Source organism: Myotis daubentonii, chromosome 6 (assembly GCF_963259705.1).
Source record: "Myotis daubentonii chromosome 6, mMyoDau2.1, whole genome shotgun sequence".
NCBI classification, from domain to species: Eukaryota; Metazoa; Chordata; class Mammalia; order Chiroptera; family Vespertilionidae; genus Myotis; species Myotis daubentonii.
In genome coordinates, this window is record NC_081845.1 from 94,929,919 (window position 1) to 94,945,258 (window position 15,340).

Consider the following 15,340-nt stretch of genomic DNA (forward strand, 5'->3'; position numbering starts at 1 on the left):
AAGAATGGAGACTTTACAGCCCCCAGACAAAGGCCTCACCATTAGAACCTGAATTAGAGAAGGAATTCCAGCTGGTCTGGGCAGAAGGGAATCATCCAGGCCTGGCTAAGGACCACGCCCCCGGTGCTAATCAAGTTAAAGCCTGGGGCCCAGCCTGTTAAAATCCACCAACATTCAATTCCAAGGGAAGCACGCCTAAGAATCCAGGTCCACTTAGACCGGCTGCTTCAGTGGGGACTTTTTAAACAATGCAGGTCTCCATGGAACATGCCTCTCTTGCTTGTCAAAAAGTCTGGGACTAACAACTACCCCCAGGTGCAAGATCTACAGGCTGTTAATGAGGCTGTTATAACCCTGTACTCAGCACTGCCAAACCCCTACACTCTTCTGGGACTCAGCCCATCAGAGGCAGAATGGTTTACATGCCTAGATCTAAAAGATGCCTTTTTCTGTCTTCGATTAGTGCCTTCCAGTCAGCCTCTCTTCCCTTTCGAATGGGAAAATCCAACTACAGGGGCCAAGGAGCAGTTCACCTGGACCAGACTGCCACAAGGGTTCAAGAGATCCCCTACTCTTTTTAGTGGAGCACTAGCATCTGATCTGTCTAAGTTCCCAGGACAGGACTTGGGGTGTGTTCTACTCCAGTATGTAGACGACCTCCTACTGGCCAGCTCCACATGAGCTCAGGGCTGGGAGGGAACAGGAGCCCTTCTGAGACTATTAACTGAAACAGGTTATCGGGTGTGTAAGAAAAAAGCACAGATTTGTCAGAAAGAACTCAAGTATCTAGGCTTCCAGATCACCCAAGGGAAATGAAGGCTAGGGACTGAAAGGAAGCAGGCAGTATGTGCCATCCCAGTCCCTAGCACCCAGCGGCAGATTCGGGAATTCCTGGGAGTGGCAGGGTTCTGTCGAATTTGGATCCCAGGGTTTTCAGACCTGGCGAAGCCTCTCTATGAAGCTTTAAGAGGAGAAGAGAAGGCACCACCGACTGGGGTCCTGAACAGGAGAAAGCCTTCGTCACCATAAAGGCAAAGCTCACTGAGGCCCTGGCACTAGGGCTACCAGATGTGACGCGAGACTTTAATCTTTTTGTTCACGAGAACATCGGGGTAGCCCTCGGAGTTCTAACCCAGGAGTTTGGACCCTGGAAAAGACCAGTAGCCTCTCTCTCCAAGCGGATTGATCCAGTTGCCTCCGTGTGGCCCCCGGGCCTCAGGGGCCCTTGCAGCCACGGCATTATTAGTCAAGGAGGCAGATAAGCTTACCTTAGGACAAAACGTAAATGTAAAAGTACCTCATGCTGTTGTCACCCTGCTGGAAGCAGGGGGCAGCACTGGCTGACTCATGCTTAAATGACTCAGTATCAAGGGCTGTTATGTGAGAATCCGAGGGTACAATTAGAAGCAGTGAGAACACTTAATCCTGCCACCTTTCTACCCTGAGCATGATTGCCTGGAAGTCCTAGAGGAGGTCTATTCCAGCCTAAAGGATAGGCCCCTGCAAAACGTGGACTTGGTATTGTTCACAGATGGCAGCAACTTCTTAGATGAAGGAAAAGACAAGCCGGTTATGCAGTGGTATCAAACTTTGAGACAACTGAAGCACAGGCCCTGCCTGAAGGATGGTCAGTGCAGAGGGCAGAGCATTGGGCCCTAATAAGAGCCCTAGAACTCAGTAAGAATAAGCATGCCAACATCTACACTGACTCGCGGTATGCCTTTGCTACCCTGCATGTCCATGGGGCCATATATAAGGAAAGGGGGCTCTTGACAGCAGGAATCAAAAATCAGAATGAGATATTAAAGTTACCAGAAGCAGACTGGGAGCCTGAGGAAATAGCTGTCATCCATTGCAAAGGTCACCAGAAGGGGAAAGACTCAGTGTCAAAAGGAAACCGACGTGCCGATGCCGCAGCCAAGCTGCTGCTAAAGGACAAGTGGCACCATCATGGATCACATTGGCCCTGAATTAGCTGAACCTCCAAAATACACGCCTCAGGAGGAGGATGGGCCCAGCAAGAAGGGGCCAGAGAACGAAGGAAGGCTGGTGGATACTCCCAGATCATAGGGTCATGTCCCAGAGCAGTTAGCCCATAAGGTAGTCCTCCAGCAGCATGAACTCACTCATTTAGGGAAGGCTGCCCTAGAAGCTTGTTAGGCAGGTACTACCTAATTGCCCGTCTTCCCTCCTTGTGTGCCTCAGTCTCGCACCGTTGCCTCCTCTGTGCTCAGAACAATGCCAAACGGGGTCCTGTGGGACCGATAGGAGTTCAGCGCTGTGGGAAAGCTCCTTTGAGGACTTAGAAGTAGATTTTACAGAAATGGGGCCTGGCAGAGGGAATAAATACCTGCTAGTCTTTGTTTGCACCTTTTCAGGCTGGGTCGAGGCATATCCCACTCGCACAGAAAAGGTGAGAGAAGTCACTAAGGCATTGCTGAAGGATATAATTCCACGGTATGGAATGCCTCTGACCATAGGATCCGATAATGGCCCAGCCTTTGTAGCAAAAATAGTACAATAGGTAGCCAAGGCTTTAAGAATTAAATGGAATCTACATACAGCTTACAGGCCTCAGAGTTCAGGGAAAGTTTAGCGCATGAACCGGACTCTAAAGCAGCCTATGGCTAAGCTATGCCAAGAGACAACCTTACCCTGGACAGATATCTTGTCTCTTGTAGTCCTGCAGGTCGCTGTGCCCCAAGGGCCAGGGTAGGTTTCTCTCCCTTTGAAATTCTATATGGTAGACTCCCTCCCTTAATTTGGCCAAAGGGAGATTTGGGGTAAATAAGGAACTTAGAAATCCAGAAACAACTACAAGGACTTGGAAAAACTGTCTTTGCGGTCCACAGGTGGGTTATTGACCGACTACCCATCTCCCTAGGAACAGCCGTACATCCTCATACACCTGGAGACCAGGTTTGGGTAAAGGATTAGAAAAAGGAGCCCCTCAAGCCTACCTGGAAGGAAGCCTATCCAGTCATATTAACCACCCCCACAGCCCTTAAGGATGTAGGACTAAACACCTGGATCCACCACTCCTGGGTGAAAGCAGCCCACCAGCCCTGTGACATCCAGTCTGAGTGGAAGGTGACCTCTGACCAGAAACATCCCCTGCAGATCACCCTCAAGAAGACAGCAGACCTGGCTGAGCAACCTGCTCCAAGGAATTCAGATAACACCCTGCTGAATTCTCCCTAACACTAATCTATCTTTCTTATCTCCTCTTAATGTAACACGCTCTAGTATTTCTGGATAATCACTGGTTTTATCTAATAATTCTTATTTTGTCTTTCTCTGAGTGCCAGAGGAATCCAAGACTAGTACCAGGAGGAGAACTCATCTGTTCTTGCTGGGACACAGAAGCACCATAAGTTACTGCTCCCCACACAGCAAGGAAACAAAGGCCTTATCATAAATTGTTGGATTACACCTTGTTATGCCATCCTTTGCTCCTTGCTTAGAAACTTGCTACCCAAATATGCTAGACCATGTAGTCCACGAGAAAACCCAATTGAGCCAGATTTTTGTTAGCTATACTTATCAGCCTGGGGCATGTTACGACTCTACTACCAAATGCACATGGCAGGGGGAGGGGAATTGTATTAGGTAGCACCGGTCATGGCCAACGTGCAGCTAACTAATGTTGCTCCTATTTGTTTCAGCAGGACCCAGGGCCAACATCCAACAGGTCGCCTCCCAGATGAACTGTGCAACTCTACCCCCAAGGCTGAAAACACCACCTACCCTGGTGGCCCCCTGCAGGAATATTCTATGCATGTGGGACCACTGCTTACCTCTGCCTGCCTGAAACCAGAAGAACTCCCTACAAACCCCTCTGAGAGGAAGAAGCAGGATGCTAACCCCTTGGTCATCGTCCCTTTCCAGCAGGAAGTAGCTAAGAGCGGTCGTCACCCCTGGTCTTTGCTCCACAGGCTCAAAGAAGCTTGTAGGACAAGGGGGGGGGGCGGGGGAGATGAGGAGGAAACTTGTCTTGAGAGGCGTGTCTGGCCATAAAAACTGAACAGTGTACCGCCCTTGGGGTGGTGGGGGAAGGTCGTTATCACTGGGCCCAGGACAGATCATCGAATATGGCCTGGGGACCCCCAACACCTGGGGGTCTTCCTGTAAGCTCTCAAAAGGGGGCAGAACCATATCTGCAAGAAAAAGCCCACAGCAGGTTATAAAAAGTGAAGCCCTCTGCGTGTTACTCACTCTGATTTGGAAATTATTCCCGGAGTCGACTATTGTTAATAAAGGGGTCCCTCCCTTTCTCTAGGAAGTGTGCTTGGTATTTCTTTGGTCTTCTGCAACACTGTGTCCCACCGCCTGGGCGCTGCACACTGGGCGTCGCCGCCATCCTCTCTCACCATCTTGATGGGTCTTTCCTGTCCCCACAGCGCATTTCCTGCAGCAGATTAAGTTCCAGTGTCATTTCTCCAAGGGGATGGAGCGGGTGCGGTACCTGGAGACATACATCTACAACGGGCAGGAGGACATCCGCTTCGACAGCGACGTGGGGGAGTACCGCGCGCTGACCGAGCTGCGGCGGCCTGAGGAGCAGCTTTGGAGCAGCCAGAAGGACATCCTGGAGCGGAAGCGGGGCGCGGTGGACACGTTCTGCAGACACAACTACCGGGTGTCTGAGGGATTCCTGGTGCCTCGGCAAAGTGAGCGCAGAGGCGGGGTAGCGGGGATTGGTCCTATGTGCTGGGGAGAGAGGGGGAGGGCGTACACAGGGCTATGAGGAGCACCCGTGAAGGGCCTGAAGGTAGCTTTGGGGACCCTGAGGTCCTGTCCTGTGTAGGGAGTTTCCCGGGGTGCCCAGTCCTGTCCAGTCGGTAAGGGTTTGGGGTGCAGAGGGGAGGGAGTGGAGGAGGTGGGAGGAGGGAGTCGGTCTGTCTTGGCCACCGCCCCCCCACCCTGAGCCCTGGACTAGGGGTGCTGGGTGCACAGGCCTGTCCCTGGGCAGAGGGTCAGGCTGGGTGTGAGGGGCGGGGCCTCCAGGCACCTCTGGCCTCTCTGAGCTCCTTTCAGGTCTCAGTGTCTTGTTCCCCCTCAGTGCCCTGTGTTTACAGAGGGGGTGATGGGAGCCAGGGTCTAATTGTAATTTGTTACTTAACACACTGATGTCATATCTACACAGGCTGACAGCATTTAAGTCATTACATGTTAACTGTTTAGAGTTCTGACAATTTGTGTTCTGTTTTTGTTATATCTTTTTCAATATTGCCAATTACTCAGGTGAAAAATTGTTTTTTTCTTTAAATTTATCCTTCTTTGATTTCAAACGTTCTTGAACATTTTTCACATATGTGTTGGCTAATGGCTGTTCCTGCTCTAGGAATGGCCTATTGCCGTCAGCCCTGAGGTCCGGGCCTTTTTCTCAGTGATTTTCCAGGTTCTCCAGGCAGCAAGATAGACACTTTGCTAACATTGGTGCAGCATTTTCTCCAATTCCTGCCATGAGTTTTGATTCTGTTTTATTACTTTCCATGTTTGCAATTTAAACATCTTTAAGGTAATGAAATGCACTCAGAAGTTGCTAGCAATGATTTACCATCAATCTTAAATCTACCCTTTTGAGGTGCAGTAAAAATGTTTCCCTCAAGTTTCTTCTCCTCTGCCTCCTCCTCCTTTTCCTTCTCCTCCTGTTCCCCTTCCTCCTCTTCCTCCTCCTCCTCCAAATCTGTATTTATTGAGCCTGGTCTCAGGCAGGAAGCACACATGTTAATGAGTCCGAGCCCCTGCCTTGAGCTCAAATGTCAGCTTGAAAAGAGAGACAATTATAAAATGACAACAATCCCAATAACAGGTTGGCTTCTTTTGAGAAGGAGCGGGTTGCTCAATGAGTGTCACTATGAGTGTTATAATGAGTACTGCCCTGCTCCTCTCTCTCCCTCAGGACTCAGCCCCCGGAGCTAGGGAATCCCCCGTTTTTCCTGCTTCCAGGGGAACCATCTCTGTGTTCTCAGGTGTGATCACATTCGCAGGACTTCACACCCTGAGTCCCCATCTTCCCAAGCTGTTCCCCAGCTTCTCCCTTTGCTTTCCTAATATTCTCTCTACATATGTGATAAACAGCTGACATACAGTAATGGCTACGTTCCAGCTGCTGTTTTACATATTTTAGGCCCATTGATCCTCAAATATCCTTAAGCGGTGAGTTAGTATTATCACCCCCTTTGTAGGTGAGGAGCTGAGCAGAGAGGATCTCCCAGGTGTAGACCAGTAAGATGACACTTGAACTCACACACTCTGTGCATCTGAAATATTTGTAAACACTTCATTCAACAGTGAGTAACTGTTAGAAGATATGAAAAATCCTCAAATGTCCTCAATGTCTCTCAAATCCAGTTGTCTGGGCTGTAGACAGAGATTCAAGGCCCATGGCACTACCTCCTAAGGGGCCACAGGCTGGGTTTGAGATGGGCTTGCCTGGGCGCTAGAGCCTGGGGCTGGAAACGAGCCTGAAAGTGAGCCACCAAGGAGCCTGGTGCCTTGCTCAGGTCTCCCTCCGCCTTCTCTGTCCTAGCTGAGCCCACAGTGACCGTGTATCCTGCAAAGACCCAGCGCCTGCAGCACCACAACCTCCTGGTCTGCTCCGTGAACGGCTTCTATCCAGGCCACATAGAGGTCCGCTGGCTGCGCAATGGCCAGGAAGAGGAGGCCGGGGTGGTGTCCACGGGCCTGATCCGGAACGGGGACTGGACCTTCCAGACCCTGGTGATGCTGGAGACAGTTCCCCGGAGTGGGGAGGTCTACACCTGCCAAGTGCGGCACCCCAGCAGGACCAGCCCTGTCACCGTGGAATGGAGTGAGACACCCTCTGACCTCACACGCCTCCCCCCACAGGGGCCTTTGCTTGTCCCTGAGGGTCAGGGTCCCCTCTCCCCAAACCCCGTTTTCCTTTGCTCCTGTCTCTCCTTCAGTACAGGCCACAGGGTAGCCTTGTGATCGCTCCTGTGAACACCCATAGCCCTGGGAGGCCGCCATGCCTGCCCTGCTTTGAATTTTCCACACTCTCCCGTTCATGGTGCCCTTGGCCCTGGGCACCATCCCCTGTGGGCTGGGCGGGTGGTTCTGCCTGTGCTGAGCTGCCCACTGTGATCTGGGAAGAGGCGCGTCCTCCACAGCGTGGGGACCTTCCTGCCGCGGGAGAGCCCCGTCTGCTCTGCCCTCTGCGGCTCTGTCACCCGAGCCAAGTCCGGGAGGTCACCAGCCCCGGGCTCCGCAGCCTCAGAGGCCGAAGCAGTGGCCTTGGGTGGGGAGTGAGGGGACCTGAGGCCAGTGCCTGGGCCTTGTACCTGCTCAGTGTGACCTCGGTCTCTTTGTGGAAATGGCTATTGTTCTGTTTCTTCAAGGGCTGCCGCGCCCCCCCACCCCCGACTCCCCGCAAGCTCTCAGTCCCAGGGTCTCCATGAGAGAAGTTGCTTTGGGCTAAAACCCACTGAAACCAGCTTCTTCTCCCAGGGGCCCAGTCTGGATCCGCACAGAGCAAGCTGCTGAGTGGAGCCGGGGGCTTCGTGCTGGGGCTGCTCTTCCTCGGGGCGGGGCTGCTCATCTACTTCAGGGCTCAGAAAGGTGAGGAGCCTGCTGGCAGCCGAGGCCCCGAGATGGTGGGGAGAACTGGGGCTTTGCTGGGTGCGCTCTGGGTATGGCAACGCCATAGAGGCCTCTCTTTCCCTGTCGGTCTCACATTCCCTGGAAATGCAGAAATAACCAACTCTTCGTTCTCAGGGTGGAGACATGAGGAGTCATGGCTGTGGGGTTAGAGACGGGTAAACACGCACGGGGATTTGGGTGCAGATCCTGGCGTACATGGAGGAGCAGGCCCTGCGGTCACTAATGACACTGGATGTGACGGCTTTGGGGCCACTGTTCTCAGCTTCTGCTCTGGTCCCTGCTCTGGTGTCAGCGGGTGGGGGTGCTGCTAGAGAAGCTCAGGTGGCCTGGGCGGGGACCCTGTGTTTGGAGACACACTTACCTTCATATCTTTTAAGTGGCATCTTCCTTCTCTTCCCAGGACACTCTGGACTTCAGCCCACAGGTAATGCTCTCTAATCCTCTCTTAGGGACACATTCGGTTTTCCTAGAACAGAAGGTGCAGGGGACGAGCCAGGGGACAGGTAGCGGGGAGCCTGGGTGTGGCTCTGGCGGCCGCTTACACTGCAGGGTCTCCTCCTGCCTGGTGAGAGGCAGCTCTGAAGCAGCTGTGGCTCCTGTGGCCTCAGAGCATTTCTTCTCACTTGGGAGCCCCAGCAGGAGGCCTGGGAGGGCAGCGCCCCTGCTGGCGGGGCCTGGGAACAGCACTGCCCTCTGTCTGCAGGACTCCTGAGCTGAGGTGGCCATGGCGACAGGGGCAGGAGAGAACCTTCTGTCCAGCCTCTTGGCAGCCTGAAGAGGTTTCCTGCTGGGCTCTCACTCCACAAGGAGAGCCGCCTCGGGCTCTGGCCCAAGCTGTTAAAACAGCTCCTTCTCCGTACATCGCAGCCTCTTCCAGGAAGCCTTCCTTGGTGAAGCTACAGCCCCTGCACCAGATCGCTTGGGGGCGATGGGAGTGTCTTTTATTCTGTGCTTTTACCGGTCACTGGATACAAGCTGCCCCAGTCAATGGGGTGACCTTGAGAGAGGAGGTTCCCTTCAGCCAAGAGCCCGCAGCCTGGAGGGTCTCAGGTCTGATTCCAGCAAAGGCACGAGCCAGGGGTAAGGGCTTACCTGGGTGCTGTCAGTGGGAAAAATATCCTTGGGTGAGAATTAACTAATAAACAAACAAACAAACAAACAAAGTCACAGTACATGGTATTTTTTAACTTCAGAAGTCAAAATGTTCTTGGCGCACCTTACACTGGGTAGAATTCACTGTTAGTGGATTTTTCCATTGATTTTTAGGGAGAGTGGAAAAGAGAGGGAAAGACAGAGAGAGAAACATCAGTGTGAGAGAAACACATCGATTGGTTGCCTCCTACAGGAGCCCTGACCAGGCCTGAGCAGGGGAAGAGCTTGCAACCAAGGTGCATGCCCTCGACTGGAATGGAACCCAGGACCCTTGGGTCTGCAGGCTGGCGCTGTATCTGCTCAGCCACACTGGGTAGGGCTTTTAAGTGTTTGTGTGTGTGTGTGTGTGTGTTTTAATATTACAATTTTAAATGGACCCCCCCCCCCCGCCCCCCAACACACACACACACCACCACCACCACCGGGGAAAAAACACACAAAAGAAAACCAAAAAAAATCCCAACTTTTCTCCCCCAGGGGGCTGGCCAGGGGGCAGTGTACTATGGGACCAGAGTGGGAACAGGAGAAGTTATTAGCATTTTGTTGTTATGATAAACTTTGTATTTAAACTTGGTAAAAGGCCAATTACCTGCCAAGAGGGAATAAGGAAGAAATTTCCAAAAATGTGCAAATTCCTTCAGTAAACTTTCAGAACCAAAAGACTAATTGACATGAGAAGCTGCAGACGTGGTTGAAAAGTTCATTCACAAACTTTATTCCACTGACATGAGCTTAATACACATGTCCTTCACCATTAGGTCTGGATTGTGCCTGAAAATTCCGTAAGACGTTACACAAAGCCAGCCAGCATCACAAGGGATTCCCTGGGAACTTTACAACACATGCATGTCAGGCAAGTCGCCAAAAAGTCACAAAAGCAGAGAACCTAAGAAGAGTGACAGACATGGGCTTTCTTTGTGTTTTCCTGCTGTTTGATAAACGTGAAGGAATGGGTGGCAAGCAGTTCCTTCCGCTCATCATCACTGCACATTGGCCTTAGGCTGCCTAAAGCATTAAGGACCATAAATAAAACGGGGCAGCAGAAATGATGAGAGCCAACAGCAGGGAACTTGGCAGATACTGGGACTTGAACCGCTCTGCCCTTCTCCAGGGTCGGCCGGGTCTTGGCTCAGGGACCCCCTGCAGCTGCGGTCACAGGTGGCACACCAAGACTGCGAGTCACAGGCACAGGGGGTGCAGCATGGACTGTCCTGGGACCCCGTTCCTGCCCAGCCCTGGGTGGGTCCCACTTAAACACCCACAGCCACGCCTGTGCCTGTGACCAGGGACCCTTTCGCTCCCGCCAGGACCAGCCACTGTGCAGGCAGTTCTCTTTGCTTAGACATGGAAGCACTTTTTTAAATGATTGATTGGAGGAGAGAGAGAGAGAGAAATGTCGATTTGTTGTCCACTCACTTATGCCCCCATTGGCTGCTTCCTGTATGTGCCGACTGAAGGTCACTCCTGCAGCCATGGCGTATTGGGACGACACTCTAACCAGCGGAGCTACCCGGCAGCGGAGACATGGAAGCGATTCTAGCATTCGCTCCACTGAAGCCACATGTCCCCAAAGCACCACTATACCAGACATTTATCACTTGTATAAAATTCCACATCCCATGTCGGCCACCAAGAGATGGAAACAGAACTCCCTACAAATTACCTGTCTCTGTGCCCCTGATATTACACATAAACACCACCTGGCAGCACAGGAATTCACATAGAAGTATGTAAACCTGTCATAAATCTGAACAACCAACTACCTGTGGTCAGCATGGGTGGCAAATGGTCCTCCCTGTGGATTTAGATGAGGCGCAAACGTGAGAAGGCGGCCCCTTTCCTCCTCCTTCTGCGCTCAGCTCCGTCCTGTGGGTGTGGAGGCCACAATGCCAAGCCTCTCACCATCGCACGGCTGGCACTGCTGGCAGGGCTCTGACTCAATGGCTCAGGTGCAGCCACGGCTCCTGCTGAGCGTGCTTGTGAGAGCGCAGGGGAGGGTACACAGAGCTCCGGTCCCATCCTCACTGCGTGACACTGTCCTGTCACAGGCTGCCTTCCATCAAAGGGTCATACAAGATGTAGCCATTTCTAGGTGTTTCCATGACTCCTAGAACACAGGTGTGTGGCTCTTCAACAATCGTGTGTGGTTTGTTGTGACTCAGAGAGACTCGGGAGATGTTAACTGGGAGCATGAGTTCCCCTTGAGGGACCACTGTGCTTCCCTGGAGAGGTGAGAGCAAGTTCAGGATCCACCTCTGTCCCTGTTTCACTTGGTCCCCAGGAATCTCAGAGCTAATGGTGAGATACATGCAGACATTCTATTGTCTTCGCTTCTATTTGTTACTAATATTTCCTCCCTGATCCTGTCCATGAACTTTTGTTACTGGTGGTTCAATCATCAGGTAATGTATGTCCATTGGAATAATTAGGAGTGTGCGAGCAGGACATAAGCCCGCCTGCAGCTGCAGACCTGCCCTTTCAGAGGTGAGCGTGGCTGATGGTGGGAGAGGACCGTCTCAGATATGATACTCACACTCCTCCAGCCCCTCCCGCAGCCAGAAGTGGTTTCCAAAGTAATTTCACTCTTCCGCTTGCCCCTCAAATACGAAATAAAATATATTTAATTCACGACACTGATGCCACTTTCCATGTTACCCTTTCCTTCCCCTGTAGTGTGTATAGATTCATTTCCCAATATCCTCGCAGGACTCTCTGAGCTCGGTCCCCCACCACCTCCTTATTACCTCCCTCAGCTAAATGCTCCCGGCGGCCTCTGCAGTTCCAGGCACAGTGTCTCTGTGTCTCTCATTTTCTGTTGCCAAGTCCTGAAACCTGACTTTCTAAAATTCCTCAGAAGCCAGACAAGGGGGCACATGGGAGGAGAAACAAGGCAGCACTTTCTTTGAAAGGCAATTAGATGCCCTAGGACCACAGTGAGCCCCCTGTAAGGAAGCTGGACAGTGTGGTGTGGGTGTTGGTTACAGGGTCAGGCCCTGCCCGTTCTCTGTGACCTCAGCTCCAGGCAGTTAGACAAGCCTCAGGCTGCCACACGCCACTGGCACGTTGATGGTCTGTTCTCTTATTGACATGAAGGGAGGAAACTAACCTTACCCGGCTGTTAGCTGAAACTCTTAAAGTATCGCTTGCATAAAGAGGGGGAAAGTCTATTGGTGGACGTCAGATTATTTGAGGGGGTGGATTGAACCAGGAAGGGAAAGTTATGTTATTTCTCCAAAAGAGTTTAAAAGGGCCAATGAGTTTTAACTTCACTTTTTATATTGAAATGGTCCGTCACAACCATTCATATATTGATAATTTTTTACACTTTTGTAACTCAACATGATCACTTTATTCTCCACAAAGCACCCTATAAATTATAACAGGGGTGAAGCTTGTAAGATGCATATTCACTCATCACTTGTTGAGAGGAGAGACCATTGAGCCAAAGTGAAAGACTGAAATAATGTAGGCGATGTCTCTGCATCAGCTTCCGACTCAACGATTGGCAGTGACCGTCCTTAATGAACAGAGCGAGTAGCCAGAGGCCCCTTGGCAGCCCCTCCAGGTAAGCACTCCCGGGACCAGCCCACGTGGGAGCACAGCCAGAGAGAGTTCCTGGAGGCCTTGAGTCATGGCTATAAAACTATAGACGGCCCTAGCTAGTTTGGCTCAGTGGATAGAGCGTCAGCCTGTGGACAGAGGGGTCCCAGGTTCGATTTTGGTCAGGGGCATGTGCCGTGGTTGTGAGCACATCCCCAGTGGGGGGCGTGCAGGAAGCAGCCGATCGATGTGTCTCTCTCACCGATGTTTCTAACTGTCTGTCCCTCTCCCTTCCTCTCTGTAGAAAATCAATTATATATATTAAAAAAAACAAAAACTATAGACGAAGACAATGGGTAGGAGGAACGATATTGCAACGAATCCACAACAGCTGAGGGGATGCTGACAGTTAAAAGGACTCAGTGTTCACTCTGTTCAGGGAGAAACTGAACACACTGCTGGGCACTCCCTTGTGGCAGGCCCAGTGCCTGTGGGACTGACCTGTCACAGGGCTGCGATTTCAGAGCTTAGACATGGGAAAGGCCATGGGGTGCGCACTCCTGGAGCCGCCTCACATTCTGCGTCCTCATTTGCCCTCCGTTGTGGCTGTTAGAAAGCATTCCAATAAATGCTTATTCCTATAATGTTTAAAGGAGTTTCTTATCCTTTTTTATTTTATTTTAGTATTATTTTGTTTAATCCTTCCATGAAGATATTTTTCTATTGACTTTGAGAGAGAGTGGAAGAGAGGGAAAGACAGAGAGAAATATTGATGTGAGAGAAACACATCGATGTGTTGCCTCCTGCACAAGCCATGACCTGGGCCAGGGACCAGGGAGGAGCCTGCAACCCAGGGACATGCCCTTCACTGGAATCAAACCCATTGACCTTGGGACCCTTGGGTCTATAGGCCAACGCTCTATCCACTGAGTCAAACAGGCGATAGTGTAGGCAATTACTCGTGAACTGTCCCCTTTGCTGTTATATTAACTACTGACCAGATCCCCCCAAAAGTTTTTTCTTTAAGGTCGGGTCCCAAATTCGGGAACATGAGACTGACAGGGTATCCTAGGCCCCCAGGTCATCCTCAGCCTGTCCCGATGCCAGTGTAATAGCGCCCCATTTTGCTCTTTGTCTTGCTTTTGTAACCCGTGTGGCCCAATAGGGACCCTGCAGTGATTAGCAAGTGGTCTCCACATCACCCTGTGGGGTGGCACGGTGCTCCCGGCACCTGAGGAAGAGGGGCCAGGCTGTGGGGGAGCCCATTCGCCCCGGGAGAGGGAGTATTAGACAGTTTACTCTCCTGAGGAGAAACTTCCTTCTCCATAAGGACGGACTATCCGAAAATCACTGGCACATATTTTATCATTTATTTTGAATAAAGGAAACAACATTGCGGGCACAGACCTGGGATCATGGGCAGTGGCTGGTGGAACACAGGGTGGAATTTTGAAAAACCCTGTGGCCGGTGTTTGTGCTGGATGCAGAGTTGGGTTCTTCTCCAGGACACGGTTACCACAGGCCTGGGTCAGAGAGAGGGAAGGGAAATGCCTGCTGACAGCACAGTGGGCGGCCTGTGAGCTCCCTCTGCTTCTCTCCCTGGGCCCTCCCTGCACACACTCTGGGTCTAAAGCTCGCGCTGGGCTGAGGGTCATAAGCGCAGATCAGTGAGGTCAGGGAATGGACTTCAGAAGCCGAGGAAGCCCTGCCAACCGGCTTCGTGGGAAGACGGGTCCGTCTGACGTCCCTACGGGGGACATCGCTGCCTCTCACCGGGCAGGGCTGCCAGCCGTGCTGAGAACTAGCGTGGCCTGTCCGTGGCACGGCCTTCCCTCACGGATACGTGTCTCCCATGGTAAGAAGACCTTGGCCCTGTCTACCCATTTGCCCCTTAACTATAGGGACCGATAACCTGCTTCTCACTTTCAGTTCCAATTAGCGGTGGGAGCTTTCTGGAAACGACGAGAATGTTCTGAGATGACTCGGACATGAGGCAGACACTCCAGGCTCCCTGTGCTGACCACGAAACGCCCGTTTCCCAGGTGTATTTCAACCTTTCAGGCTTCGCACAGTGAGTCCATGGTGTGACACAAGCAGGACTCAAGACCTTGTATGATGCTGCCAATGGCAAGCTGCCTGTTGTTCCACAAAAATCTGTGTTTCTGGCCTGGCCGGCATGGCTCAGTGGTTGACCATCGACCTATGAACCAGGTCAAGGTTTGATTCCTGGACAGGCACATGCCCGGGTTTCAGGCTTGAACCCCCCCCCCCATTTGATGTTTCTATGTCTCTCTCCCTCTCCCTTCCTCCCTGAAAGCAACTAAAACTATATATTTTTAAAAATCTGTGCTTCTGATTTTACTGATTTCTTCCCAAGATGTTGTGATGCATTTTCCTTAAACACAAAGCTGTGGCCCCGAGCGTGAAGCCCAGAGACTGTACGTCTTCTGAACTGACAACCACTGTCCCCCAGAAACCAAGTCAAAGGCCTTTTCCTAGGACGGACCCCGAGTTTCCTGCGGAGCAGAGCAGGGCTGCCTCCCCTCCCGCTCAGTGGGAGGTCCGGCCTGGGGGCCCACCTGTAGGACTGACCCTGAGGGGGCAGCTGTTACGTTGCTTTACCTGAACTCTGCTTCTACTGAGTCAGCTCTGAGGAAAAGTGTGAGATATAAAAGCAGCGAGTTTTGTCTCACATAACTGGACAGCATACAGAATTTAAGCCACAGTTGTTGATACATTCTCTTTTTTAAAAAAAAAATTGATTTAAGAGAGACAGAAACATTGATGTGAGAGAGAAACATTATATGTTGCCTCCTGTACACACTGGACCAGGGACTGAACCCGAAACCTGGGCATGTGCCCTGACAGGGAATCAAACCGGCCACCTTTCAGTGCACAGTACGACACTCAACCACTGACCCACACCAGCAGGGCTGTCCATTCTTTTTAAAAATAAGTTGCTGTGATTTGTAAATGTATGTCATATTTGTATAAACACATTTGATATGTTCTCTCTGACTAC

General features: G+C 51.6%; 1 protein-coding gene across 2 annotated transcripts in view; it reads left to right on the top strand.

Moving 5' to 3' along the window:
* Positions 1 to 8,744, top strand: part of LOC132237451 (HLA class II histocompatibility antigen, DR beta 5 chain-like) — a 93,925-nt gene extending 85,181 nt beyond the window's left edge. Inside the window, exons 2-6 of one of the 2 annotated variants that reach the window (XM_059701958.1) lie at positions 4,401 to 4,670; positions 6,536 to 6,817; positions 7,474 to 7,584; positions 8,027 to 8,050; positions 8,330 to 8,665. In XM_059701958.1, the coding sequence (XP_059557941.1) occupies positions 4,401 to 4,670; positions 6,536 to 6,817; positions 7,474 to 7,584; positions 8,027 to 8,050; positions 8,330 to 8,343 (701 nt within the window). In that variant the 3' untranslated portion in view covers positions 8,344 to 8,665. Of the gene's footprint in view, positions 1 to 4,400; positions 4,671 to 6,535; positions 6,818 to 7,473; positions 7,585 to 8,026; positions 8,051 to 8,329 lie in introns of both variants that reach the window. The other variant, XM_059701956.1, reaches the window with a different exon arrangement.
* Positions 8,745 to 15,340: the final 6,596 nt, after the last annotated feature.